The sequence below is a fragment of the Drosophila eugracilis genome, unplaced genomic scaffold, assembly GCF_018153835.1.
Source record: "Drosophila eugracilis isolate 14026-0451.02 unplaced genomic scaffold, ASM1815383v1 contig_2154, whole genome shotgun sequence".
Lineage (NCBI taxonomy): Eukaryota > Metazoa > Arthropoda > Insecta > Diptera > Drosophilidae > Drosophila > Drosophila eugracilis.
Window position 1 is genome coordinate 7,681,168 of NW_024573038.1, and position 25,710 is coordinate 7,706,877.

The following is a 25,710-nucleotide window of genomic DNA, read 5'->3' on the forward strand; positions in this document are numbered from 1 at the left end:
AGTTAGTTCTATATCATTACGAATGTTTTCTACGGAAACTTCAAGGAATTTTGAGAAATAAACTAAACTAAAGGATGTGATTTAGGCAGCTTACAAAATATATAAAAATAAAATAAAATGGTTACTAATGTTTATTGAAGAAAGTTTACATATATTTAAAAGCAACTTATTTGAAGATTTCGTAAAATGGAAATAGGTTCTTCATCTAAAGGTATTCAATATAAAGGCAACCAAATCCCAGTTCTAGATAAACGTGATCCGGAAGGCAAACGCACTCGTAAAGCCAACAGTATACAAATTTAAATTTACAAGTTAAATACTCCCCCAAATCGCACTCTGGGAAGAAAGAGATGAATGTTATTAATATATATATAGTTCAGATAGGATAATAACTAACTTACTTATACGCATCATTGGATTGTGCATAGTAAAAACATAACTAAAATTTATGCTTAGAAAAGCAAGAAGAAATATTAGAAACTTTGTCGACCACTCCATTGGATGTGCGATTCTATAATAAACGATTTATTGAGCAGTAAAACAAATTCCAAGGAAAGCTTGCAACTTCAAACTGTTTATTAAAGTGTAAGCTGAATATGGCAGCAAATTGATTTCGTGGTAATGGTTATAAACAGATCAAATTATACTTTGCAGTTTGCACTATTAATGAAATCAAGGAAAAACACCAATTAGAAGGTAATGATAATATTCTTATCAATAAAGTTTTATATCAATTTGTGTAAGGATATATTGAAATTATTCATATTTTTATCATATTAAAACCCCTTTTAAACCAGTTTTTGCATTTATTTTATTTGCAAATTCCCTAATCTGACAAAATGATAAGAATGTCCTTCAAAATTGTGGGTCATAAAGTATCCACATTCAAAGCAATATAGTTATAAGAAGAAAACTTCTATTGTTTCAGAAAAAAGTCAGTTTGGAAATGAAACCAACATTCAAAACCAACAAGTCTTGAGACAAACTAACTACTTACAAAGACCACATTTCTTTTCATAACCGTAAACAACTTATTGTTATAAAGTACGTAAAGCAACAGCTGAATTCCGAAATAATTTTTTGCATATTTAAACAATTGCTTTTGCGTTAGACTTAATTTTTTGCAAATTTTTTATTTACTCGACCCTGTTATATTCGGATGTTTAAATTAAATAACGGCTTTGGTTCTCACGCTGCTACCAGACTTTATACAGTCAGACAGGTTGTTTACTTTAACCATTGTTGCAGCAACCGACAGGGGTATAAAAACTGGCGGAAAAATTCCAGAACAGCATCAGTTGATCACATTCAGTTAACAATCATCGTTATGAAGTTCACCTGCGTCCTGCTCCTTTTGGCCACTGTGGCATGCTTCCTGGTGAGCCAGTCGAGTGCCAGTACCACAACGACGACAACAACAGATGCCACCACCACCACAACCACGGCATCGTCCTCGGACACCACTACCACCACTGAATCCTCCTCGGACACAACCACGACCACATCTTCTAGCTCCTCCAAGAAGAAGAAGCACGTTACCCACTACAAGCGCAAGATCCACCGCCCCAAGAGGATCGTCAAGAGGCACCACTTGAGGAAAATTAAGAACCGAAGGGGTTAAACTTTCTTAGCACCCACCACCCACACTCACGACCCGAACGAATCCCCTTCCCAATTCCCAACGTCCTGATCCCAATCCCAAAATGGCTTTATAATTTTACCTTATTTACCTTATAGCATTAAAAAAAATAATACAACAAAAAATGTGGAGTTATTCTTTAGAAAATTAGATCTGATTAAGAAACAGGGAAGTTTAATAAATAATAGGTCATCCTAATCAACATTAAAAGATAACTAAATGTAACTGTGGAAAAATATTTACAAGGCAATTCTAAGATTTCAATTTAAAGTTATTAATCTAAATAATATGTAAGACTTCTGTTCAGTGTTAAAAACATGTAAAACCAATTCATCAAACCTAATCTTAATCATTACTAATCGATCTTTTTCATCTTAGTACGGAACTGGGCAACGGATGCCATGTCATTCTGATCTTTATGCTCATCCATCAGTCTCTGCCAGACCGATTCAAAGTTCTTTTTCGTAATGATGCCGTTAAATATTCGTTCTATTTCAACCTTGTTACGTAATACCTTAAAATCACTTGGACAAAGACCACATAATGTGGATAGTTCTGGACTTATAACATCCTTGACACGTGTATCATATATATCCTGTTTGATGAGTGACCTATGGTGATGCCTATAGTTTGGTCCCTCTGGTATTTTCTTTAACAAATCAGCACATAGCTGTCGATAGGCTGTATCCTTATTATACATCACTTTCGGAGTGGGTGAAATGGATCCAACTATTGGCAGGGTTTTCACTATGGTGAGTAATTCACACCAGTCCTCGTACTTAACTTTCTCCGAACAACATCCTTCATCTACGAACAACTTAAAATGAGAAATTGCTGTACGGACTTTCTCCATATTTACGGGGATACTCATCCTTCGCATCACTTGAATCAGTTCGGTCAGCGGAAGCTGATGATTACCTTCTTTGTCCTTCTTTCCAAAGGCAGTTATAAGTTGATTTATATTTAAATCGTCCCGCTCTTGCAGAAACTTGCGCAGCATGTTTAAATGACTAATAGCACCTGCCAATTTCTCGGAATATAAAGAAGGCGAGGTGTTTTCTAACAGAGACCTCACGTCGATATCATGAGGTAGCGTCCGGCCAAAGGTTATGTTCTCAGGGATCTTGTAGGGATACCATCTATAATTTATTCGGAAATTGTTGAAATTGCATTACACATAGAACTTCATTTGCAATACTTACGTAAACTTTTTGCCCAAAGGACCTTTAGTGCGATCTTCTAGATCCTTTTGGGGCTTTTTGACTATTGTCAAATGCTCATCGCCCTCCTTCAAACAACCTTTGACACTTTTACCCGAGGGATCAATTCCAAGATGTACACCAAAAGTATCATACCGGTTAAAGGATTTCGCATATCTAATCAACAGAAGTAGAATATTAACTGTGAAATTAGAATTAAATTAGAATAATCAGCAAACCGTCGATTAATCTGTTCCGCAGGAAAATAGTGGTTATGACTGATTATGTGCATATCATGGCAATCGGCAAACTCTCGATTGACTTGCTCAGCTGGTTTCGGCGGCAATACAAGACAGTATAGAGAATCTTCAGGACTGGTATCACAGATCTGACCAAAGGTACGGCTCATATTGGTAACATAGTCCGGTTTCGAGTTGGCTTCTCTGGCCTGGCCCACAAGGGGCTTCTTAATGAACATATTCTCGCGAATATTATCCTGAAACTCAGAGAAAAGTCCCTTAGACTGATTGCTGAAAATTTCCTCAATCATATTAGTTGGTATCTTTGGTGTTCGTTTGCAAGGCTGTGGTCTATGTTGGCGGCAAAGGGGTCTGATACGATTCTCCGCCTCCTCCTCAATGTGAGCCACCAAAAAGCTTTCCCTAAGCGCATTCGTGTTCATGATCGATGACAAGCCCGCAGCCCGCATATCAGGGTTTCTATCTAGGTAACGGCCTAAGTTTGCCATATCTTAGTTTTTTGATATTGTTAGAAGGATGATATATATGTTAGCTTAATGTTCTGAAGTATCTTAATAGGATAACTTTGATGTTTTTCAGATTAATTACCTTCTACCAACTTATTTTCTGGCTACATCTTAATTAGTACAACGGTTATGTTTTTTATGGTTTTCTTTTTTATCTTTTATTATTGCGTAATGGTATGATAATGTTATAATGTTATAATGTTGTAAATTAATGTTAAAGAATTTTTTAAGTAGTGTTAACTTTTTTATTCAGCATCTTATCACGAAACTCTGCCACTGAAGCCATTTCTCCCAGATCCTGACCCTTCTTTTCCGCCATCAGACTCTGCCAAATACTTTCGAATTCCTCATTTTTGATGATTTTTTCAAAGATCCTCTCCAATTCATCCTTTTTCCTTGGACATGTGAAATCACTGGGTCTCACGCCAATTTTGATGGGGAGATCCGGTTCTATGATTTCCTTAACATGTGTTTTGAAATCATCTTTTTGGTATGGAGTCCAGCATGGCCATGTATCTACTATCCCGACTGGAACATCTTTGAAACGATCATTACACAGTCCCGTATAGGTGGTTTCCTTGTTGTACATATTAGCCGGGACAGTGGCAATGGATCCACCATCCGGCAATGGATGCTGGACCGATAGCAGTCGGCAAAAATGATCGTAGTTCACCCGCTCCGTGGCACAGCCTTCGTCGATGATTTTCCGGAAGTGTGATAGCATAGTTCGGATTTTTTCCTTATCAACTCGGATATGTAACTTGTACATAGTTTCAAGGATCTGGGATAGAGGCATATGGCCAGTGTGCTCCTTATCGATCCTCTCCAGCAATGCAATCAGATCCATCATGTAAAAATCATTCCGCTTATGAAGACTCTCGCGCAGTCTAAGCAAATAGGATAATGCCGTCGCTAAAGTGTTGTCCTCTTCACAGGGATTAATGTCCTTCAGCAACATTTTGATGCTACATTTATCCGTGCGAGGGCGATGGCCAAAAGGCATGTCCGGAACTGCATCGAGGTATCTGGTAATGTTTCAAAATTGAATTATCCTATAATTTCTTCCAAGGTTTAATATTAAGTTTATGTCATTAAAAAACTAAACTACTAACAACATTTTTTGCTAATTGCGTCTTAATTTATGGTTAAGCCTTAGTCACCAACACTTGAGCAAAGAACAAATACTAAACTTAAGTAAAGGTTGCCTTAAATTTACTTTCTGACGTAAGTATTAGAAGATATTTGCTAAGTAATGCTAGAATGGAATTATATAAATTACTTAAATTAGATTTCTTTGCCAAATTAAATTTTCCATTAAAAGAAATATATTTCATACTTACTTTTCGAATTTTTTTCCCAAAGGACTTTTGGTGAGTTCGACGTAATCCATCCAGGGCTTAGTTACCACAGTTAAATGCTCATCACCTTGCATCAAGCATTTCTTCATCGTGGCGCCACTGTTCTCGGCGCCTCGATATATGCCATAAATTCCAGAACGATTGAAGGGTTTTGTATATCTGAAATGAAAATAAAATTAAAAAGTAAAATACAAATATTTCCAAAATCCGCATACCAACCTTCGATTGATCTGTTCCGAGGGAAAATAATGATTGTGACTGACAATATGACCCCTATGAAAATCGCTATATTCTCGATTAACCTGATCGACCGACTTTCTCGGTAATACTGTGTTATATAAAGTTTCAGCTGGTGGATTGGCGCGTCCAAAAGTTCGACTTAAATTGGTCACATCATCCGGTTTGGAGTGCGTTGGTCTTATTTGGGCAGTTTTTGTGTATTTGGAGTACATGTCCTCGAGAAACTGCTCCTTGAAGGCCGCCAGTCGCGTCTTTTGAGCTTCACTGTTGAGAACATCATCGATTTTGCTGTCCGGAATAAATGGCTGTAGTCTTCCGTAGGGCTTCTCCCTGCTCCTCCTACACTTCTCCTCTATACGACTGCGTATGATCTCAGCTGGATGAGCTATGATCAGGCAATCCTTGGGTGTCATCCTATCAGGACCGAAGGAGGGCAAACCGGCGGCTCTAATGGTACCATTCCTCTCGATATAGTGTCCGTGGTTCGCCATTATTTGAGGTCCTTTTTATGTTTCCTATCCTTGTCGTATGTTATGTTTGAAATTTTCTAAGTAATGTTTTTTTTTTTTGACATTTCAGATAAGTTTGAATTTGGCTTGGAATTCTCTCCAATTCTCTCTCTCTCCATACATATGTATCTAGTAATTATTGTAATCCTAAACAACAATTAACAAAAAAAGACAAAAAATGTATACATAGAACTAATTTTATTTAAGGCAACCTTTAAAGGTCATTAGTTTTTCCTGTGGGTCACAATCACAACGGTCTTGTGGCACCTCTTTGGGTGCTTGCACTTCTTCTTGGGGATGCGAGTGTGGCACCAGTTGTTGCCCTTCCAGCAACGCTTCTTGTGGGTGGAAGAGGCGGTTGTGGTTGTTGTTGCCGCAGTAGTGGTAGTTGTTGTAGTGGTGGCATCAGTCGTGGTTGTGGTGTTGGAGGCAGAATATGCCACCTGGATGGCCAAGGCAATAAGAGCAACCACGAAAAGGAACTTCATCTTGAAATATTTTTGTATTTTTGAAAGTTTCTAAGAAGAACAGGAGGCTGATATCTTTGTAGTGGAGCGATGAATATTGTGATTAACTAGTTTAACATTGTCTTTTTATATGGGATTTTACCTATGTACATCTTGTTACCGGTACGTTATTTCCTTACAGTAAAGTTAACAAGCCGATTAAACTAGTATCAATATTATTTTGCTTAGTCAAATATTTATTAAAGCTCTAATGGGGCCCCAAAGCTTACTTCCATGTATAGACAGCTGTACAAAGTGTGACTCACTTTGGGTTAGCATGGCAGCTGAATTATATACAAAAAAATACGAAATAATATTTGGTAGAGTTTAAGCTAATAGGTTAATAGAAGGTTAGAAGCTCTAAGGAGATTTGTTTTGTTAAAAAAATGTAGGGCGAGGAATGCAATTTTTCGCCCATAAATAAAAGAGTTTGCGTTTCTTTTTTTTGTATTATTTTTTTTAATTTTAAAACTTAAGTATAAAAAAGTCTTAACGATAAGAAACGAATCCAACAGTCTAAAGATAAGTTAAATTTCGAATTTATTTATGTAAATAACGTTACATATTTGTATGATTAAGGCAGTAAGCCTTCGAAATAAAAATATCTTAACAATAGTAAAAGTAAACATAACATAATAGTTTACAAAACCATATTAATACCTCAAATTCTTTAGCGAATCATTTAAAAAAATGATATTCCATAAAAAAAAGTAAAATAATAAAACAAAGGGATATATTTTTTTGTATATTTATTTTGAAAGTAAAAAAGAGGTAGCTCTCAATCCTTCCTGCGGGTCACTATTACTTTAGTCTTTATGCTTGTAGCTTCTGCAGCTGCTGGAACGGCCAACTGGACAGCCAAGGCTATGAGGACGAACACGTACAGGAACTTCATCTTGGGTGATCCTTGAATCTTTGGCGTTGACGGTGAAGGGAAAGAAGTTGTAAGACCTTATCGAAACGGGGCTCGAATGTGCTGTGATCAATTGTGAGAAAATCTTATTCTTATATAGGCCCTCAACCCTGCAGCTTTATTTCCTGTTTGGTGCTAATAAGCAAATATGACAAACATACTATCATATAAAATTGCCTATAAAATTACTATCAAATATTTACAACACTAGATTTAGTGCCACAAAAATCAGCAGCTGTATTAATATGTAGAAGCTGTATGGGAACCTACTCGTATATTTACTTTACATCATGAAACTAGATTAAGTGTTAATCTAGTCGCAATATTTTTAGTGGTTTTTTGCTCTAATGTAGTCAAAAGTAATCCTTTAGATGAAAGACTAAAAGTTTTGTATGACTGAAAATAAGGATCCTTATCAAATCCTGATTAATTTAAAAAATCTAGTTTTGGTTTTTGTACCTTTCATCATCACCCAATTTTTCGAAAAAATTGCAAGAAAATTGCTTGTTTAGATAAAATTCGAAATTAAATTACAGGCTCAGCTAGATATGACCCTTCGTATCTGTACAATGTTTTAGATTTTGGTGGACAAAATATTGATTTTTTAATACAAAAAAAACCTAAGGGTTTGGCAAAAACCGGAATATTTTTTCTGTTTTTTAGCTCTACTGTGTCAAAATAAATATGATTTTTCCGATCTGAAAGCCATTTTGCAATGCACTATAAAAATGGATAAGAAAATAACTCAAAATGTGTTTTTATATGTTGTTTATTTTTAATATAAAAGTCGGCGAAGGCTCCTAGTTCTTCCTTCGGGTAACAATCACAACGGTCTTGTGGCACCTTTTGGGGTGTTTGCACTTCCTCTTGGGGATGCGAGTGTGGCACCAGTTGTTGCCCTTCCAACAGCGCTTCTTGTGGGTGGAAGAGGCAGTTGTGGTTGTTGTTGCCGCAGTAGTGGTAGTTGTTGTAGTGGTGGCATCAGTCGTGGTTGTGGTGGTGGAAGCTGAATAGGCCACCTGGATGGCCAAGGCAATAAGAGCAACTACGAAAAGGAACTTCATCTTGGATTATGCTGGGATCTTTGGATACCTTATAGATTGGTGATGCAGAGTGTTGTGATTGACTGGATTGATGACAACCTTTTTTATAGTCGAAATCTTTTCAAGCTTTGTTCCTTGTTTGTAGTTTATAAATACATTTACCAAATATCAATTCTGGAAATGAATTCCCAACTTAAAAGACAACAAACCCATTAAAAGCTGATCAATACACAGGTGTGATATCAAATATTTGATATTCAGTTGTCGAAAAATATGTCTTACTCACAGCTGCTCAAAGACCATTCTTACTTAAATATCAAATATTTATTTAAAGCAATATAAGAGGAAGTTTGAAATTAAACAAATATGGAAAATAATGTTTGAATATTTTATATAATTTATCTGATATTATGATTTGCAAACCAAAAATACATTTTCGTACACTGGGATGTTTTTATTTTTCTTCATATAATGTTTATTTAGTCAAATTTATTTTTTTTAATTATCATTGTTAACATAAAACAGAAGGCTGTGTTTCACTTTTTATCTTTTTAGACTTATATATATATTATAATATTCAATACATATTTAATTTTTAAAATAAATTATACTCTAAAACATTAATAGAAAAGTTTTACAATTTAAAATAGAAATTATAACATTCAGGCTTACCCGCCCAACCAAAATATTATAATACATTATAATACGACATCTAAAAAATGAGTAAAACTATTTAAATGATAAAAATACAGAAACTTAACAGATAAAATAGAACAAGTAATAATGACATAATATATAGTATTTTAAAGAAATTCATTACTATATAGAGGGTAGGAATAATAGGATTATTTTCCGCACTCTTAAATAAACTAACATAAGCTTTGTGCGTTTTCCACAATTGCAACGCAATACAGGGAAAAAATAAAAGGGTACAACAAATTCTAGTTTATAAATTTATTTCATATTAACATAGTAAGTTTTTAATCCTTCCTGTGGGTCACAATCACGACTGTCTTGTGGCACCTTTTGGGGTGCTTGCACTTCTTCTTGGGGATGCGAGTGTGGCACCAGTTGTTGCCCTTCCAACAACGCTTCTTGTGGGTGGAAGAGGCAGTTGTGGTTGTTGTTGCCGCCGTAGTTGTAGTTGTTGTAGTAGTGGCATCAGTTGTAGTCGTTGTTGTGTTGGTGGAGGCAGAATAGGCCACCTGGATGGCCAAGGCGATAAGAGCAACCACGAAAAGGAACTTCATCTCGATTGTTGTCAGTTAGTTACAGAGCTAATGAGGCAATTGACTTTAAGACTGATCAAAAAGCTGTGATCGAGTGATGTGTGATTGACTGAAGTTGGAGTTAACATATTTATAGCTGCAGAGTATTATCCGGCTTGTTCTTTTTAAGCATTACTATTAATGTTTGACAAACAGTTATTAGGAAAATGATTTCCTAACTGAGCCAAAGAACTTGAATAAACTTTGTTCGAATTACTGGAAATATATACTGTACATATTTACCTTAAACAAACAACCGCCTAAATATATGCTATACAAATGAAAATAAGTCAAAGGCAAAACCTTGATAAATTCTGGTTGAAATTGGATAGTCAAATACATTTGAATAAATCTTTAATTTATTTTATTCTTATAGTTTCTCATACTGGTATAAAAATCTTCCTCTTTGTTTTTTTATATATTCTAATATTTTTAATATGTACAGTGTTTTGACCAATAATTTCAGTGGACATCTTTATGTGGTTCCTATATTATTGTACATCTTAGCACGAAACTGCGTGACAGATGCCATTTCATTCTGGACCTTGTACTCATTCATTAGACTTCTCCAAATATTCTCAAATCCATCTTTTGAGACGAGTTTCCTGAAGATTCGTTCGATTTCCACTTTCGGTCGCAAACGTGTAAAATCGTTTGGTTTAAGGCCACGTAAAATGGCCAGATCCGGAGATACCAGATCCTTTACACTCGTTATATCCTTCTCAAGATGTTGATCACAGACCTTCAGATCCACTTTGGGCTTCTTTTGACGATCGTCGCAGAACAAACGATATGTGGTGTCCAGGCAATTAATATCAGAAGCATTGAATAGGTTTCCCATTTTTGGCAATGAGTTCTGAATGGAGAGAAGTTTAAGGAAATTCTGGTAACTCACACGTTCCGTGGCACAACCCTTGTCGACGATCATCTGGAAATGGGAAAGAGCAGAACGGATTTTCCGAGAATCCAAGCGAATGTGAAAACTTCCGATGATTTCCAAAATCAATGGCAATGGCAAATAACCTGTTTTGTCCTTATCACTCTTTTCCAGCTGAGACATTAGTTCATGTTTGTGGAAATCAAGTAGATCCCTCAATTTGTATCGCTTCTTGTTTAAATAGCTAATGGCGTCTAATAGTCGATTGGTTTCTTCAGAGGGTTTGATATTACTAAGCAGCATCTTCACATCACCATTACTGGTCATGGGAATGCCGAAAGTTATGTCGGGAACTGCACAAGGATACCTAAATGGTAAGATGGTTAAACAGATAAGGCTAACCCACAAATAAATTTAGCCAACTTACTTTTCGAATTTCGTTCCCAGAGGGGCTTCGGTTCGTTTCATAAAGTCTACTTGTGCCTTTCCAATAACCTTCAGGTGGCTTTCCCCTTCCTCAAGACATCGTTTCACTTTCAGTCCGAAATCGCCAAGGCTTTGGAAATTTGCAGAAGGGGTTTGGCGATTAAAGGGTGGCGAATATCTGAAAAACATGACAAAATTATAATCCATGCTTAATAATAGACATGTAATAGTAGACATATAAATGATCCAAAAGACATCGATACATACTGGCGATTAATCTGCTCCGAGGGAAAATAGTGATTGTGGCTGATGATTTTCTTGTCGTGAAAGGTTTGGTACTCCTTATTAACTTGTTCCGCTGACTTAGCTGGCATTATTATTGAATACAGAGATTCCGAAGGAGTTGGACTCGAAGGACAGCCAAAGGTTTGACTGGAATTGTTCACATTATCTGGCTTGGAGTAAGTGGGCTTTACTTGACCCAGATTGGACTTCTTGAAGTACATCTCCTCGTAGAACTTCTCCTTAAACGACATAAAGCGGGACTTCTGCAACTCACTAGTCATGAAATCCCGAAGACTATCACTGGGAATACCCGAAACAGCGGGAAAACTATTGGATATGTCCCTGTTCTCAACGCATTTGGACCTCACCAGACTCTCAGCTAGTTCTTCAGGATTGCTAATATTTAGGCAACATTTTACATCTCCCTCGCCATCTAAACCATAGGTAGAAACTCCTGCAGTCGGAATATTTTCATTTCTGTCTATAAAGTGTCCCTTATTGGCCATGTTATGTGTCTGCTTGTATATATGTGGTGTGAATGTCAGTGTTTTCTGTGTATTAATAAACCTAAAATTGTATAATAAATTTTCTATAAAAGTCACTGACTGATAAATCGTATTGCCAAGATTCCTATTTACATTTTAACAATTCAACAATATAATTCATATTATCATTTAATTTTAAATAAATAAATAATTGTTTTAATTGGTCTTGCAAATGAGTATGTTTACATGTCAAATAATTTATGGCTTAGTAATAGTTCAACTTTAGCTAGGTCTTCTAGTCTATTGTACATGTTAAAAGTACATCATTGCACGTCTCTCTGGCCGCGGAGATGGCATATGGTTTTTCAGTGCAGGTTATGATTTTTGTGCAGGATAAAGTCCCAGGAGTCCTTCCAACGCAGGCTGCGAACCTGTTTTGTAGTCATTTTACTCGTTCCATAACTTAATGGTATAAACTTTGAGAAAATGCTGAGAACGCAGACCAACCAAACGATTAACATGAGGCGATACACACGCACTATGTGGACACCACGTCCGGTGCAGAAGCGCCTTAGTAGATAATCCAAATGCTCAATGACATAGCATAATAGCAGTAACTTAAACACAAAAGCTGGCAAGTAATTATGAAGGAAGAGTGTACGATCCACAAAGAAGAACGGCAAATAGTGTATCAGGTAACCCACGAAGAAAGTATCGCCGGCAACAAGGAATCGCTGCCACTCCTGTTCCGAAATATCGAAACAAAGACGTTGTCGTCGTACAGCGTAGAAGGCAAGTAATGCGGCGTAAACAACTATTCCCGTGGTGGCCGTGTACCAGATGAGAATGTTTCCTAGTAAATAAATCTGAGCACTGGACTCAGAGTCCAACCAGTAGGCGATGCCCTTATCCATCAACGGCCACTCGTGCGGCATCGAGCTGAACATGTGACTTGACAAAGATTTTGTATGGAAGAGCATCTTAGACTGTAGCTCCATTAACTTGGCCCAGAAAGAAATGCGTGTACGGTGGGTGGGTATCATCTCGGCAGTCAGCAGCTGGCGCTCCCGTTCCCGATGGTCCTCAGCTATAAAGATTATATATTAGATTTTGAACAAAAGGAGTTATCATTTAGATGACTTACTCTGTGTATAGCGGTGCTCTTCGACATTCCAAATGGTATCCGGTTGAACTGACTTTTCACGATCTGCCACCACCTCATGCTGATTAAAGCCCCAATCCGGAAGTTGGCGACCACTGAATTTCAAAGCAGCACCCGTGGTCACGTGAATGAGTCTTACTTCAGACTTAATGGCGTGCCATTTGTTGCCCGTGGATTGCCGATTTAGGATCTCCACACGCCACAACAGTTCACCTGCCATCTTGATCTCGTAGTCTATGTAGCAGCTGACCTCCTGGCATTGCGGTGTCATTGCACCAGCCACATCGTGCGAATTCAAAGCTCGACTGGTTATTCCATGGACCAATTGGATAATGTCACCATGTCGAATAACATCTGGTTTGTCTCCAACCACCAGGTTTTCCTTTTTCGGGCGCTTGACCAGCCACCAGTTGTTCACATCCTTGAAAGAATAACAAGTGACCTGCTGCTGATGCGAGGAGCCTCTCTTGTCTGGATAGCGCACTGGGTATACGGCTGCATGCGAGTGCAGCCAGCAGGTGCGACCATGGGTGTGGCGCAGAGTAATTTGGGATCCATGAACCACTGCCACTGGTTGTCCTTGTGTAATCGAAGCCAGTCCACCTTCCAGTGAGGCTTGAAATGCACTTGTCATGATGCTGTCATGTGGTCCAGCCCGATAGAGGGTTTTAAAGTGGACATAGAAGACTCCGATGTAGACAGCGATTGGAATACCAACGAAGATCAGCAGACGACTAATGGCGTGCATCCAAAGCTGGCGATCTGAAAAGGATGTCTTATTAGTTTAATTTTAATTTTTGGCATATATGTATGTTATGGACGTGGAAATGGTTAACTTACCGGTCAAGCTTGCATCGTAGAGAAGCTGCCACAAGCGTCGACATAGCAGATAGAAGCCTAAACCCAACGCCAGGTATCCGATGTACTTTATTGTTCCAGCTGCTCCCAAGAAGACTGCGGCTGCCGCTCCACTGACAAACCACTGAAGACTGCCCAGGCGACACCGTTGAAAGCGTAGCAAGAAAGTGATGCCCAATGTGGTGGCCAGCAGCAGCATTGATTCCATCAAAACAAAACGGGATTGTGTCAACAAGGAGTTGTCCAGGACAACGAGCAGTCCACCCAAAGCGGATGACCAACGACTCAGCTTTGCCTCCAGCAGTAGCTTATAAACAGAGGGAGCCAAAAGACTTCCGCACATGGCTGGCACAAATCGGAACCAGAAAATTGGTAAATCCGCCGAATAGGGCTCCCCAATCTGGGTGAATGTGTAGTTGCCTCCATAGCCGGCCAGGTTGACCAGTCCGGCGATCAGCTGTTTGCCCAGCGGTGGGTGTTGATCGAAGAAGAAGATGTTGTGCAGGTACATTGAGATGTACTTGCCATAATGCAGTTCATCAAACCTGCAGGGATATTACATTTTTAATTATGATTGTAGTTATGATTTTGGGTTTTAGTAGCATTAATTCTAGCCTTAACCTCTTCTTCCCTTTCTCTTTTTTAATTGGTTATTGTAAAAGTAACTCCAAATAAAGACTATAACGGAAGTAAAGTTGCAAAAAGACAGCTTAATCGAAGGACAGTCTTAGCGTTATATCATTTGAACGTGTTTAAATCTCTACATACGCAAAAACGAAGAAATAAACTTTTATGGCAAAATTCCACAGAAACGAGTTTTGAGACTTTTTTAATAAAATTGTTTATATGGCAAATTCATAATAATAATATACAAAAATATCTGCACCAAAATGGTAACAAACAAGTTGTAGTAATAATTGGGAGCAGTTTTTAAAAAAATGTTATGTAAATTAACATATTGAACCAACCCCATAATTTTTCTCTGTATATTTGTTTCATCTCAGCGGTGACCCCATTAACCATTTCCACGTTTGTTATTGTTTTTCTACTCACACAATATGCGGCGGCGTTGCCAGCTTGTAGAAACGCGTGCCGAAGGCCAAGAGAAAGAGAGCCCAACTGAAGAGATCGATCTTCAGGTTAACGGTAAAAGGCGGCGAACTTGTATTAGCGGTTTCTCTCTCTTCTTCAACAGCGACACCTCCTGCTGATATACTGCTCTTTTGCTTGCGTTTATGGCAGGAGAGCGAACGAGAACGAGAAGGCGTTGGTGAGAGGGAGCGCGAACGATCGGAGTTTGGCGAGGGGGAGGATTGTTTTGGCGTTGCTGTTGGCGTTGGCGTTGGCGTTGCAGTCGGCGTTGGAGTTGGTGTCGTATGCCGGCTAACGCTACCACGGAGCGGCGCATTCAAATGGCAGTTGACGTCGACGCAGCAATTAAGCAGCGTTAGAGCACCGTTACAGCACAGTGGTGAAGGTGAGTTTTTGGCAAATGGGTGTGTTGTTGTTGCTTTTGAGTTTGTTGAACGGCTGCGAAAGTGAAGTCTTTCGTTTGCTTCGCCGCTGAAATCGCTGGCCGCCCATTGTTGTTGTGGTTGTTTATTATTCACTTTGGCCGCCTTGCGACGCTGTGTAATTGTATTAGTGTAGGTGGCAGACATAGCGGTTTCCTCGTTTTGTTTTTATTTTTGCTTTAGCGTGCGACTTGCTCATCGATATTTAGCGGGCATTTCTTCCGCGCATTGTATTTTGTGATTTCTACCCACTTTCACTGATCAATTAGCAGTCGTCGAACATGAGATAATCCAGCGATCACTTTTTGTGGTGTTAATTTCTTATATTGCCACGTTTGCCTTCGTTAACATATAAAAAAAAACCTGTTTTGCACTTTCTACACTCCACTTGTCTCGGTGGTTCTTCCTCTTCCTTTTGCTGCCTTCTTAGCCGATTTGCATTTGCATACAAATGATGGCCAGCTGTTGAAGAAAGTTTCGTTACCGAATTGTTCCCACAAACACAAACTCACGGAAGTAAAATATGTAACTATTCTTTCCCGGCAACACGTATCACGGCCCACAACCTTCACGGCAAAGATCTCGCGACGCAATGAATGGACTCTGAATGGAAACGGATCTGCGATGGCTCTCTTTCTTCTGCGCAGTCGCAGCCGCTGCCCTCGGCGCACAGTGGATCAAATTGGTAGAGCTGGTTACAAAATTTATAGTTAAAACTGGAAACAATTCTCTGTAAGGGATAAAAAAAATGATTATGTTAATTTTTAATGCAAATTTAATTATAACATAAATATATATATTTTTTTAATTTTCAATAAAAATTTGTATTCTTAAAAACTAGATACATTTTATGAAATATATTTTAAGTTAAAATATATTTTGAAGAAACATTCCAAACCTAATGCATACATATATCAGGTTCCACTTTAGAGTCTCAAACAAGTTTTTATAAATTAATCCACTGTGCGGCTGCGCTGTCTGCGCATGGAATGTGGTTCGGTTGCTGAGGCCGTCCCTCTTTCTTCTTCGTCTGCATCTTGGACTGCCTTGATTCTTAACCCATTTCTTGTTTTCTCAGTCAAGCTCAGTGATGCCTTCATTGAAATGGCAAAGTCGCGGGACTTAGCTAGAAACTCGGGAATGAAAACTTAAAATCCTTTGAAAGTTGTAATTAATTTTTTATTAATTTTAAATAAGTTCCCTTTCTTTGGCATAGTCGTAATACAAAAATACTTACCATAAAAGTATTTGAACATGTAACCATTTTCTAAATCATTATCTGCAGCTATTTTCGGCGAATTTAAACCTGAACCTGCATCACAGAAAATGCATGCACGAAATATCTCTACGGTTCTCTTCTTCTCTCTCTTTAGTTTTCTCGCTTCCTTAGGTGAATGTCGCCAAACGGAGTCTGCAAAAAACAAAGAACAAAAGCAATACAATTAAACAACATTTATTGACGCTGTAAAGAGAGGTGATTTAGTATTTAGCAGCTAAGTGAGTTTGTACATACATATGTACATATGTACATATATGTGGTAATGTGGGGAAACCGTATGAAGCACGCGTCACAGGTGGAGATGTGGGAACCTGTTCCCATGCTTTATGACCCATTCTATAGACGATTGGACCAAAGACGCGGGTACTCGCATGACCTATTGGCCTTATTCTTAAATTATTTCCGTGGATTTTGAAGTAACCGAATGGAACTTTATTGTCTTGCACCGAACTTATGACATCAGTGGCCGAAATGTTGTTTAAAATGTTTGGCGTTAGGTAAACGATTCTAAACTGGTTCTACCTAATAACCCGAATAAGATACAAATGTTAGTGCGTTTTTCTTCTCCACATTTTTTAACTACATATTGAAACGATGCAAAATCATATACAAACTTGTCTCATTCCTTTGGCCATGATTAAAAAACAAATATAATGATATACAAAAATTAACAAAAATATAAGGCAAACACAACTTTAGTACTGGCTATAAAACTCACATCTCTCCTTGTGTTTATATAATAGTTCATTGTATTTATTTTCGCTGTTTGCTATATTTGTCGAGTTTTGTTCCCAGCGATGTATTAATATAATTAGAAAGTGCGTGTTTAAATATAAACAGCTGCAACTCTAGAGCAACGTCAATATGTTTCCAGCCAAATTCAAGTTCTCAAAATATTTCTTCTCTTTGCACAAGTGTTTTGTGGTAGGCCTAGAATTTTGCAAATTAGTATTTGATTAGCCTGGATTTTAAGATAGGCTCGAAGATCTGGATCAGGTGCTATTATGCGTAAAGTTCTCACGCTAATGCGGATAAACCCAGATCGGTAAAATGTTTGCCTTCTTAGCTCCCCCAAAGGGTATAAATAGTGAGGAGTTTGGATCAGAACAGTATCAGTTGATAACATTCAATTACCAAACCTCAACATGAAGTTCACTTGCGTCCTGCTCCTTTTGGCCACCGTGGCATGCTTCCTGGTGAGCCAGTCGAGTGCCAGTACCACAACGACGACAACGACAGATGCCACCACCACCACAACCACGGCATCGTCCTCGGACACCACGACCACCACTGAATCCTCCTCGGACACAACCACGACCACATCTTCTAGTTCCTCCAAGAAGAAGAAGCACGTGACCCACTACAAGCGCAAGACCCACCGCCCCAAGAAGATCGTCAAGAGGCATCACAAGAAGAACCGCAGTGGCTAAACTCCTTTAAACTCCATTTCCAGCTGTTTTGAACTCCGACACTTTGCACTCCTCCCGAATTATGGCTGTTTAGTTATACTTATAATTGTTATTGAAAAATTGTATTTATTTATATTATTAAAAAAAATTTTGCAACATATATCTTCATCTTTTTTTAAACAACCGAGATCATTATTATCTTTTGTATAAAATATTTATTTAAGCCACTTCTTTAAGTACCAAAAATAAAAATAAAAACTTTTATAATTATTAGTGAAAATTAAAACGTTTATTTAATCAGTTTTAGTAGTAAAGATAAAGTTTTTAACTTTAAACTAAATAGAACAAAAGTATAAAAAACAAAATAAGAAAGTTTTTTAAATTGTGAACTTAAAAGGAATATTACATGACACACTCTTGCCTTACAAAATTAATGTTAAATTTAAGGTAGTTTTATTGAATATAAAATTTACCATTTTAATTACGATTTAAAGTCTTATTGCGACTAAGTAATTGATGTCTCAAAGAATGATATCTATAAGAAATCCTGTTCTATTTGCATGACATCACCTTAAAAAGCTGAATATTTTTTTCTATTATGGAATTGTATTTTGGCGACGAAAAAGTAAATTTCTTATGCCAATTTTCTAGCTCATTTAAACATGGTTTATTTAAACCATTCCCATTAAGTTTTTTTTAGTATTTGTTTTTAACAAAGTAGTGCTTTTATTTTCATAGAAATAATTCTTAACTATACTTAAATTACTATATCAGGAAAAGGAGTGCGGGAATCAAAGTTCAAGACAGCTTGGATTTGGTCGATGTAGATTTTCTGGCTTTTAACCACTGCGGTTCTTCTTGCGATGTCTCTTGACGATCTTCTTGGGGCGGTGGATTTTGCGCTTGTAGTGGGTCACGTGCTTCTTCTTCTTGGAGGAACTAGAAGATGTGGTCGTGGTTGTGTCCGAGGAGGATTCAGTGGTGGTGGTGGTGTCCGAGGACGATGCCGTGGTTGTGGTGGTGGTGGCATCTGTCGTTGTCGTCGTTGTGGTACTGGCACTCGACTGGCTCACCAGGAAGCATGCCACGGTGGCCAACAGGAGCAGGACGCAAGCGAACTTCATGTTGAGGTTTGGTGATTGAATGTGATCAACTGATACTGTTCTAATCCGAACTCCACACTATTTATACCTCAAAGACAATGCCACGGATTGTGGCATTTGATCCAATTCTTTATGCTTATCCGAAAAACCAGGCCAAGCCAACAAATTTTTGCACAGATCAGATGTACAAATATTTGAAGCTTTATGACGTTATTCTGATATATCCACTGCTTATATTTGTACAAGTATTTTCTTATTTAACTAAATTTTTTGCAGATATTGACTGTAGAAATGATAAATATATTATGGGACAGTTAAGTCCAAAGAAATATGAAGGCTTTACAAAGGCTTTAGAATTAAACTGTTTATTTTATTTACTGAAAAGAATATAATAGGTAGAATAATGCGTTAATAACCTAATAATAATAAATATGCGTTAATACCCTAATGTGGTATATAAATTTTTGATCACTAGTCTGTTCGTTCGTCCGAACGAAAGTTAAGATTAACCTTGCTGACTCCTAGGAATGACTGTAATTCGAAAAGAGGTCACGCCCATCAAACGCAAAAACCTGTAACGCCCATAAACGCAATTTCCAGGCATAACAGGTATCTCGTGGGCGAGGTACCTTGAAAAGTGTTATTTATTGTATCAAATGGCATTACTAGTAAAATTCCTGTTTACAGTTGGGTACTCCATTCTAAAATATAAACTTAATTTTAAACCTAATAACCAAATAAAGTTTTTATACCCGTTACTCGTAGAGTAAAAGGGTATACTAGATTCGTTGAAAAGTATGGAACAGATAGAAGGATGCGTTTCCGACCCTATAAGGTATATATATTCTTGATCAGGATCAATACCGAAGTCGATTGAGCCATGTCCGTCTGTCCGTCCGTCCGAATGAACGCTGGGATCTCAGGAACTATAGCAGATACAAAATTGAGATTAAGCATGAGGATTCTTGAGGTCCCGGGTCAGCGCAAGTTTATTTCAGCATCCTGCCACGCCCACTTAACGCCCACAAATCACGAAAAACTAAAATCGCTGAAATCTCGGAAACTGTTAGAGCTGGAAAGTTGAAATTCAGTAAGTATACACTTTGGATGCCACCGCATCTTTTGGTGGTACTATTGTCCGGCCACACCCACCCATACGCCCACCAAGCTCAAAAGACGGTTTTCGCATTTTTAAGGAAACCTGATATCTCGGTAACTATAAGTGATAGAAAGTTCGGATTAAGCATGTTTGTTTTCATGATGCCCCAAATACGAATTGTTTTTTCTCACATGGTCTCACATGGGCAGTGACGTCACTATTAGTTACTCAACATGCTTTCTCCGACAATAGGTGGCGCTTTGGGAATTTCCACAAAAAATTAATATTTTAAAATTGTGTAAAACAGTAACGCTTATTCTATAGTCGCGGCACTCGACTATAGCGTTTCCTCTTGTTTTGTTTTTAAAATAGGTTTTATATGCAATTTTTAAGGGAAAGGGAAATGCTATTATTTAAAAAACTTTAATTACTCGAGAATAAAAATAATCAATTTAAAAATATAAAGTTATTATTGTGGCAGAGCAAGTAGTAGTAAGGCACACTGTACAACTGTTCTTTTAGCATAAGGTATAGGTATAAGACTGTAAGATAAATTAAGAAACAACTTAACTGTAAAGGTTATCCATACATACTGTTATCTATTTCTATTATGTAACTTAGCTTTAGGAGATCGTTTTGTATGTACGTATGTCCATCTAGCTCACGGACAAGCCAGTGAGAATGAACAAGAATTAAAAAGTCTCTGATTCTCGAGAAGTGTTTATATTTTTGCAATTAAGATTATTTAAATTTATGGATCCATAAATAGTAAAGGGATATGGAAAGTCGGAGTTCGAGGATGGTAGCACCGGATCGATGAAGTTTTAAAGGGGTTTAACCGCTGCGGTTCTTCTTGTGATGCCTCTTGACAATCTTCTTGGGGCGGTGGATCTTGCGCTTGTAGTGGGTAACATGCTTCTTCTTCTTGGAGGAGCTAGAAGATGTGGTGGTGGTTGTGTCTGAGGAGGATTCAGTTGTGGTAGTGGTGTCCGAGGACGATGCCGTTGTGGTGGTGGTGGTGGCATCTGTCGTTGTCGTCGTTGTGGTACTGGCACTCGACTGGCTCACAAGGAAGCATGCCACGGTGGCCAACAGGAGCAGGACGCAGGAGAACTTCATGGTGATGTCTAGTGATTGAATGTGATCAACTGATACTGTTCTGATTCGAATCTCTCAATATTTATACCTCTCGAGTGGGGTAACAAAGTAAACTTTGCCGAAGCTGGGTTAATCCGTGAGAATCTTACCCATAATACCATCTGATCCAGATCTTCGAGCCTACCAAACAAGGTTGAGTAAACAGTAATTTGCAAAGAACTAAGCTAACTAACCACAAAACAGTTGTTTAAATAGAAAAGATATTTTGCAAAATAAACTTTGGCTAGCTGTGACGAACATATTTTTCACATAACAAAAATTTCTGAAAATAACAAATAAACAAAAAGTAGAACTATTTTTTTGTCTTCAAATAACAATTTAGCCAAAATACCTTCTTTAAAATTTAAAATTTAAATAATTTTTAATACAAAACTTAAGGCACGTAATCTAACTTAAAATAAATTCAATTTCGACTTTAAAATCAGTTTGCAACTCTCCTTTATATTGCAATGTTCTCCTACTCTACACAAATGTTAAACAAGTCTCCGCTGTTAATAACATGATGCTGTAGAATAAACCTACAGGACATGACAAACGAAAAAGGGAGATAGTCCTCCGTAGAGCGAAAGAGCAAGGACTAGATACTCATACATATAGATAGAGAGAACATTGAAAATCGGATGAGAATGAGTGGGTTGGTTTGGTGGCTTTAGGTCGGGGAGTGTCTGCTCTGGCACTGCAACTTGGAGTTCGGCGTGCAGGGCAAACACCCAGGAGCTCCTCCTCTTTGAAAATCAACGGATAGGTGAGGGTCGTGGTCGTGCCTACAGGAAGGTCCTTGCAACTGCAACAATAAACGGGGCTGAGATGCGGCAAGGCTGCTCTGCTGGCGGCGGATTGGTTGCCGGGCTTAGCGGTGTGGCTGTGAGTCCCTGTGCCCCACCACCCAAGCTCACACCCGCCATTCGCCTCGCGGCCTGCACAAGTGCAAGGATATTGTCGCCACCGCCTGCTCATGCACGGAGAGAAATAAGTGGTTTCTTTTTAAATAGGTATAAAGGGAGTTATTCGATTGAACGAAGATATAGGGATATTGATATATATCGAATGTTTTCTAGACAAGGTAATAACTTTTTTGAGAAATCTCTTTTGATCTCCAATCTCGGTTTATTTTTTACTTTTTTATGTAATTATTTTTCTCAGTGTTTGTCTGTTCCTGCTTTCTGTTCCTCTTGCTGTTTCCCGTTTTCGGTTTCTGTGCCTGCATCATCGTTGCAGCATCGCTGTTGCTGTTGTGTCTCGTTTTCGCCGGATGGATGGTTGAATGGGCGGGTGGCTTGGTGGCGCAGTGGAGTGTTTTGAGGTGGGAGGATTTCAATGGTTTTGGTTTGCTGCCTGCCGTGTGCCACTTTGGCCATGTTCGTGGCCGTGGCCGTGGCCTCGACTCATGCGCTCGGTCTCGTTTCCCTGCAGCAGCTTCACAACTCAACTCCAGCCAAGGCCAAGCCAGCCAGCCAGCCAGCCAGCCAGCAGAGTCAGCAGAGGACGACGTCGCCGGCGATAATGTGGCACAATGACATTGCCATTGAACTAGGTCGAGGACGTGGACGTGTTCCCTTTTGGCCACCGCCACCGCTTGTTTGGTTAATGTCTGCCTCCGTCTTCGTGGCCTGTTTCTCGTGGGTGGTGGTGGCACCACCGTTAGCCCCAAAACCTCACGGGCCCCATCTTGCGGCGAAATGTGGACTGTGGTTGAGGCAAGTGGCATTGCGTTGCAGATACTGTTCTGACTTTTTACTGCATGGCGCACGCGGGTCTCAGCTTTCGCAGGATGCATGGTAAAGATTTGAAGCTTTAAAGAACTTCAATGGAAGTATCTTGTGGTTTGGAAGTATCTATTGAAGTTGTTTGACTAATTATATGAAAATTAGTAACTAATTAAATCAAAAAAACTTTAAAATGTCTAAATATTATAGTTGCCATTGTTTAAAGAATAAAAAACATAAGACTATCTTGTAGTACGATTTTAACTTATTTTTTCTAAGTCCATTAAATAGGCTTTAATATACGATTTTTAGCCCAAAAGGGCTGTATTTAAATTCTTTAAAGACAGTAATTAGTAGACGTTGAGCATATTTATTACTTTTAAAATCCAAATGTTAATAATATCCGCAAGTAAACATCCGCATTCTGCATTGATATTTAATTAAAAATTTGATACCATCTAAGAACTCCAAGCCAAGTAAATGATTTCTTAATCAGTTTTTTGATGTCTTTGAGAAACTCCATTTGGCATCTTGTTCGTGCAGAAGGATGCTGAACTTAATGACATTAGGCGCAATGTCCGAATATGGCCGGAGATTAATGGAATTTTGCCAAAAATAAAGCCGACAAAGACGGCTGGCAATCAATTAAAATGCATAGACTGCAGTCGTCGGCCTAATGAAAGCTTTTTCTTCGATATCCAGACAGCAGCTTCATCTGCTGTCCGTTTTGTGGGAATTGGAGAGAGAGAGGAGGTCCGACCATGGCGTTGCAAGTGTTTTGGGGTTGCAACTATTATGGATGTGTCTGCTGCGCTTTGTCTAAGTTCTTGTTTTTGGGGCAGACGCTTGGGTTTGGGAACGAGTTTTATTTATTTTAATTTAAATGAAATTTATTTTATGCACATACGCACGCACACAGATGCTGTTTTTTTGAGCGGCTAGTCAAAAGCTAAGGGTTGATTTTGTACACTTATATATGCACATGGATTATGCACCCACACACGTTCATTCCAATTTTCATTTATGTGTAATTGGGGTGGACCAAAAAAATATACAAATTAGAAATGCAAGAAACTTGGCTGGGAATATGTCTACATATATTACGTATACGCAGAGAAACTTTGATAAATATAGTACAAAACGTATATCTAATATATATTTCAGGTGATTGTAGAAAAGATAGGGAGCCTTCTATCCTCAATTTTGTCAACACTGCGTATGAGTAATAAAATCTGGAAACTGCATCCATCGGTAACCTTTATTGTTACGTTAATAAAATTAAGTTGTTAATGTTAAACATTTACAATCTGACAACTAAAGATCTCATTAGATACACCAATTAATCAAATAGTTCAAAGTAAAAAAGTTAAGTTTTAAGTTGAAATACAAATTAGGTCCACTTTAGGCCGCATATTCCATATAGAAAATGCAACTAAAATGTTTCACATGCAGTTTGTTTTTGCTGTTTTATGGCCAGTGTCTGGCCTGTCGCACCGCCTCCTCCCACAGTTAGCCCCCTTAACCACCTATCACCCCCACTTGCCAATGTGGCAGACGGGAGATTGCAGTTGCAGTTGTTGCAACAACATTTGTTGTTGCTCTGCCCTGCCTGCCTGCCTGCAGTCTGGCAAAATTTTTGCCATTTGATTGCATTTTGTTGGGCGGCGTTTTTGTGTAGAGCAGAGTTTGTTGCACTTCACCATGAAGTTAGGTGATGCAAGCACACACATACACACACACACACACGCATACGAACATGTGATGCAGAAAAACGCACCCACACACGCACACATAACAGCATAGGCCTTAGGATACTACAAAACTTCTACATACGCATTTGTCTAGACATACAAACAAATGCATTTGTATATGGGAATATGCGTTTATGTAAAAGTGTTTTTTTATTATATAAATCTCTATACATATTTTATAATACGTACATATACATAAAATTCCATTTTTTAGTTTGATTTTGCTTGCTGTCGTCTGCTAAAAATAATAACAAAATGGCCGTTCAGAAAGTACAGTTGTGCACAAAACATATCCTAGTGCAATTTCCTGTGCATGGCATGCCATTGCATACTTTTGGGCTTTTGCACAAGTAACACACATTTCTGTGGTACAAGAAAAGCAAGCTGTTACCCCTAGGAGGATAAGTTCCCCTGGGGGGAATCGCTGCTACAGGGGAACACCAAGAACCCCCATGTGCCCAAGTAACCCAACTACAGTCAGACTTCTGTAACTTATACTTTTCTCTATGGGTTTTATACATATTTTGTATATATTTTATACACATTTTTACAATTTTATTTGATAGGTAAAATATTATTTAGTCAGTGCTTAGTTTAAGGAACTTTTTTTAAGGACTTTGCTTAATTTTTCTTATCACCTTTTATGACTTTTTTTGGTCAATTTCAGTCTTTATAGATGTGATTAAGTTTAAGATTAATCAAGAACTGTGGCACTATGAGAATTACGAAAAATTATTTTGATGATATCATGAAAAGTAAATGATGATGATATATTATCAAATTAATCATCTACCTTCTTTCCCTTTAATTCATTCTCATTTCAGTGCGTACTTTGGATTTAAAAAAGTTTTAGTTAGAGAATTTAAACTGTGGAAGCCACCTACAAGCCGTCCATCTGTACTGCACCAAAAATTGTGGGTGCTTTTTTACGCGTGGCACACACAGTCACCCAACAGCGGGGCATGCAGCAAGTGGCAGAGGACCACCAGTCGTATGAGTTCTCCTCAGAAAGCCTCCTCCAGTCACTCTGTCAACTCCCAATGGCCAAAACCCCACATTCGGTCGACTGCCGACTGGTTTGTTTAGAATTTTAGATTTTAGCGCGTTTTAGAATTTTATGAATGAATTTTTGGCGCTCGGCAGAGCTCTGCCTGCTG

General features: G+C 38.2%; 12 protein-coding genes across 14 annotated transcripts; 2 read left to right on the forward strand and 10 right to left on the reverse strand.

The window, feature by feature from the left end:
* Positions 1-15: 15 nt before the first annotated feature.
* On the reverse strand, positions 16-755 carry LOC121529983. The gene is made up of 2 exons (XM_041818199.1): positions 402-755; positions 16-336 (listed from the first exon to the last, which is right to left on the reverse strand). The coding sequence occupies exons 1-2, from the start codon at positions 496-498 to the stop codon at positions 206-208; spliced, it is 228 nt and encodes a 75-aa protein (XP_041674133.1). The 5' UTR covers positions 499-755; the 3' UTR covers positions 16-205.
* Positions 756-1,327: 572 nt separating this feature from the next.
* LOC108113918 (protein new-glue 1) lies at positions 1,328-1,621 on the forward strand. The gene has a single exon (XM_017224624.1). The coding sequence runs from the start codon at positions 1,328-1,330 to the stop codon at positions 1,619-1,621; it is 294 nt and encodes a 97-aa protein (XP_017080113.1).
* Positions 1,622-1,994: 373 nt separating this feature from the next.
* Positions 1,995-3,586, reverse strand: LOC108113919. Its single transcript, XM_017224625.1, has 3 exons — positions 3,078-3,586; positions 2,842-3,015; positions 1,995-2,778 (listed from the first exon to the last, which is right to left on the reverse strand). Exons 1-3 carry the CDS (start codon positions 3,584-3,586, stop codon positions 1,995-1,997), a joined length of 1,467 nt encoding a protein of 488 aa, XP_017080114.1.
* Positions 3,587-3,742: 156 nt separating this feature from the next.
* Positions 3,743-5,790, reverse strand: LOC108114007 (EF-hand domain-containing family member B). Its single transcript, XM_017224753.2, has 3 exons — positions 5,182-5,790; positions 4,945-5,121; positions 3,743-4,629 (listed from the first exon to the last, which is right to left on the reverse strand). The coding sequence occupies exons 1-3, from the start codon at positions 5,691-5,693 to the stop codon at positions 3,831-3,833; spliced, it is 1,488 nt and encodes a 495-aa protein (XP_017080242.1). The 5' UTR covers positions 5,694-5,790; the 3' UTR covers positions 3,743-3,830.
* Positions 5,791-5,892: 102 nt separating this feature from the next.
* On the reverse strand, positions 5,893-6,258 carry LOC121530006 (protein new-glue 3-like). Its single transcript, XM_041818303.1, has one exon. It carries the CDS (start codon positions 6,197-6,199, stop codon positions 5,936-5,938), a length of 264 nt encoding a protein of 87 aa, XP_041674237.1. The 5' UTR covers positions 6,200-6,258; the 3' UTR covers positions 5,893-5,935.
* Positions 6,259-7,881: 1,623 nt separating this feature from the next.
* On the reverse strand, positions 7,882-8,261 carry LOC121530003 (protein new-glue 1-like). Its single transcript, XM_041818300.1, has one exon. The coding sequence runs from the start codon at positions 8,192-8,194 to the stop codon at positions 7,931-7,933; it is 264 nt and encodes an 87-aa protein (XP_041674234.1). The 5' UTR covers positions 8,195-8,261; the 3' UTR covers positions 7,882-7,930.
* An 851-nt stretch (positions 8,262-9,112) lies between these two features.
* Positions 9,113-9,584, reverse strand: LOC121530002 (protein new-glue 1-like). Its single transcript, XM_041818293.1, has one exon. It carries the CDS (start codon positions 9,421-9,423, stop codon positions 9,154-9,156), a length of 270 nt encoding a protein of 89 aa, XP_041674227.1. The 5' UTR covers positions 9,424-9,584; the 3' UTR covers positions 9,113-9,153.
* Positions 9,585-9,782: 198 nt separating this feature from the next.
* Positions 9,783-11,637, reverse strand: LOC108114651 (EF-hand domain-containing family member B). 3 transcript variants are annotated; one of them, XM_017225725.1, is made up of 4 exons: positions 11,398-11,505; positions 11,012-11,329; positions 10,746-10,922; positions 9,783-10,685 (listed from the first exon to the last, which is right to left on the reverse strand). In XM_017225725.1, the coding sequence occupies exons 2-4, from the start codon at positions 11,308-11,310 to the stop codon at positions 9,917-9,919; spliced, it is 1,245 nt and encodes a 414-aa protein (XP_017081214.1). In that variant the 5' UTR covers positions 11,311-11,329; positions 11,398-11,505; the 3' UTR covers positions 9,783-9,916. The 3 variants fall into 3 exon arrangements, with proteins under 3 accessions (XP_017081214.1, XP_017081212.1, XP_017081215.1); XM_017225726.1 differs by having other exon boundaries at positions 10,146-10,297; positions 10,354-10,685; positions 11,012-11,637; XM_017225723.1 differs by having other exon boundaries at positions 11,012-11,637.
* Positions 11,638-11,707: 70 nt separating this feature from the next.
* Positions 11,708-15,643, reverse strand: LOC108114650 (protein O-mannosyltransferase 1). Its single transcript, XM_017225722.1, has 4 exons — positions 14,588-15,643; positions 13,517-14,079; positions 12,659-13,438; positions 11,708-12,601 (listed from the first exon to the last, which is right to left on the reverse strand). The coding sequence occupies exons 1-4, from the start codon at positions 15,193-15,195 to the stop codon at positions 11,880-11,882; spliced, it is 2,673 nt and encodes an 890-aa protein (XP_017081211.1). The 5' UTR covers positions 15,196-15,643; the 3' UTR covers positions 11,708-11,879.
* A 1,829-nt stretch (positions 15,644-17,472) lies between these two features.
* Positions 17,473-17,757, forward strand: LOC108113920 (protein new-glue 1-like). The gene has a single exon (XM_017224626.1). The coding sequence runs from the start codon at positions 17,473-17,475 to the stop codon at positions 17,755-17,757; it is 285 nt and encodes a 94-aa protein (XP_017080115.1).
* Positions 17,758-18,575: 818 nt separating this feature from the next.
* LOC108114652 (protein new-glue 3-like) lies at positions 18,576-18,860 on the reverse strand. Its single transcript, XM_017225727.1, has one exon. The coding sequence runs from the start codon at positions 18,858-18,860 to the stop codon at positions 18,576-18,578; it is 285 nt and encodes a 94-aa protein (XP_017081216.1).
* A 1,912-nt stretch (positions 18,861-20,772) lies between these two features.
* Positions 20,773-21,057, reverse strand: LOC108113921 (protein new-glue 3-like). The gene has a single exon (XM_017224628.1). The coding sequence runs from the start codon at positions 21,055-21,057 to the stop codon at positions 20,773-20,775; it is 285 nt and encodes a 94-aa protein (XP_017080117.1).
* Positions 21,058-25,710: the final 4,653 nt, after the last annotated feature.

What these genes read in the sequence shown, in the direction of transcription:
- LOC121530002 (XM_041818293.1), bottom strand. Translation starts at nt 9,423, where the DNA reads ATGAAGTTCCTTTTCGTGGTTGCTCTTATCGCCTTGGCCATCCAGGTG.
- LOC121529983 (XM_041818199.1), bottom strand. Translation starts at nt 498, where the DNA reads ATGGAGTGGTCGACAAAGTTTCTAATATTTCTTCTTGCTTTTCTAAGC. An exon ending in CAATCCAATGATGCGTATAA is followed by an intron (nt 337 to 401) that starts GTAAGTTAGTTA and finishes CTTTCTTCCCAG; the next exon opens with AGTGCGATTTGGGGGAGTAT.
- LOC108113920 (XM_017224626.1), top strand. Translation starts at nt 17,473, where the DNA reads ATGAAGTTCACTTGCGTCCTGCTCCTTTTGGCCACCGTGGCATGCTTC.
- LOC108113918 (XM_017224624.1), top strand. Translation starts at nt 1,328, where the DNA reads ATGAAGTTCACCTGCGTCCTGCTCCTTTTGGCCACTGTGGCATGCTTC.
- LOC108113921 (XM_017224628.1), bottom strand. Translation starts at nt 21,057, where the DNA reads ATGAAGTTCTCCTGCGTCCTGCTCCTGTTGGCCACCGTGGCATGCTTC.
- LOC108114652 (XM_017225727.1), bottom strand. Translation starts at nt 18,860, where the DNA reads ATGAAGTTCGCTTGCGTCCTGCTCCTGTTGGCCACCGTGGCATGCTTC.
- LOC108114650 (XM_017225722.1), bottom strand. Translation starts at nt 15,195, where the DNA reads ATGTCTGCCACCTACACTAATACAATTACACAGCGTCGCAAGGCGGCC. An exon ending in CTACGATGCAAGCTTGACCG is followed by an intron (nt 13,439 to 13,516) that starts GTAAGTTAACCA and finishes CATCCTTTTCAG; the next exon opens with ATCGCCAGCTTTGGATGCAC. An exon ending in AGAGCACCGCTATACACAGA is followed by an intron (nt 12,602 to 12,658) that starts GTAAGTCATCTA and finishes TAATCTTTATAG; the next exon opens with CTGAGGACCATCGGGAACGG.
- LOC108113919 (XM_017224625.1), bottom strand. Translation starts at nt 3,586, where the DNA reads ATGGCAAACTTAGGCCGTTACCTAGATAGAAACCCTGATATGCGGGCT. An exon ending in GCGGAACAGATTAATCGACG is followed by an intron (nt 3,016 to 3,077) that starts GTTTGCTGATTA and finishes TCTGTTGATTAG; the next exon opens with ATATGCGAAATCCTTTAACC. An exon ending in CCTTTGGGCAAAAAGTTTAC is followed by an intron (nt 2,779 to 2,841) that starts GTAAGTATTGCA and finishes AATAAATTATAG; the next exon opens with ATGGTATCCCTACAAGATCC.
- LOC108114651 (XM_017225723.1), bottom strand. Translation starts at nt 11,535, where the DNA reads ATGGCCAATAAGGGACACTTTATAGACAGAAATGAAAATATTCCGACT. An exon ending in TCGGAGCAGATTAATCGCCA is followed by an intron (nt 10,923 to 11,011) that starts GTATGTATCGAT and finishes CATGTTTTTCAG; the next exon opens with ATATTCGCCACCCTTTAATC. An exon ending in CTGGGAACGAAATTCGAAAA is followed by an intron (nt 10,686 to 10,745) that starts GTAAGTTGGCTA and finishes CTTACCATTTAG; the next exon opens with GTATCCTTGTGCAGTTCCCG.
- LOC121530006 (XM_041818303.1), bottom strand. Translation starts at nt 6,199, where the DNA reads ATGAAGTTCCTTTTCGTGGTTGCTCTTATTGCCTTGGCCATCCAGGTG.
- LOC121530003 (XM_041818300.1), bottom strand. Translation starts at nt 8,194, where the DNA reads ATGAAGTTCCTTTTCGTAGTTGCTCTTATTGCCTTGGCCATCCAGGTG.
- LOC108114007 (XM_017224753.2), bottom strand. Translation starts at nt 5,693, where the DNA reads ATGGCGAACCACGGACACTATATCGAGAGGAATGGTACCATTAGAGCC. An exon ending in TCGGAACAGATCAATCGAAG is followed by an intron (nt 5,122 to 5,181) that starts GTTGGTATGCGG and finishes TTTTCATTTCAG; the next exon opens with ATATACAAAACCCTTCAATC. An exon ending in TTGGGAAAAAAATTCGAAAA is followed by an intron (nt 4,630 to 4,944) that starts GTAAGTATGAAA and finishes AAACATTACCAG; the next exon opens with ATACCTCGATGCAGTTCCGG.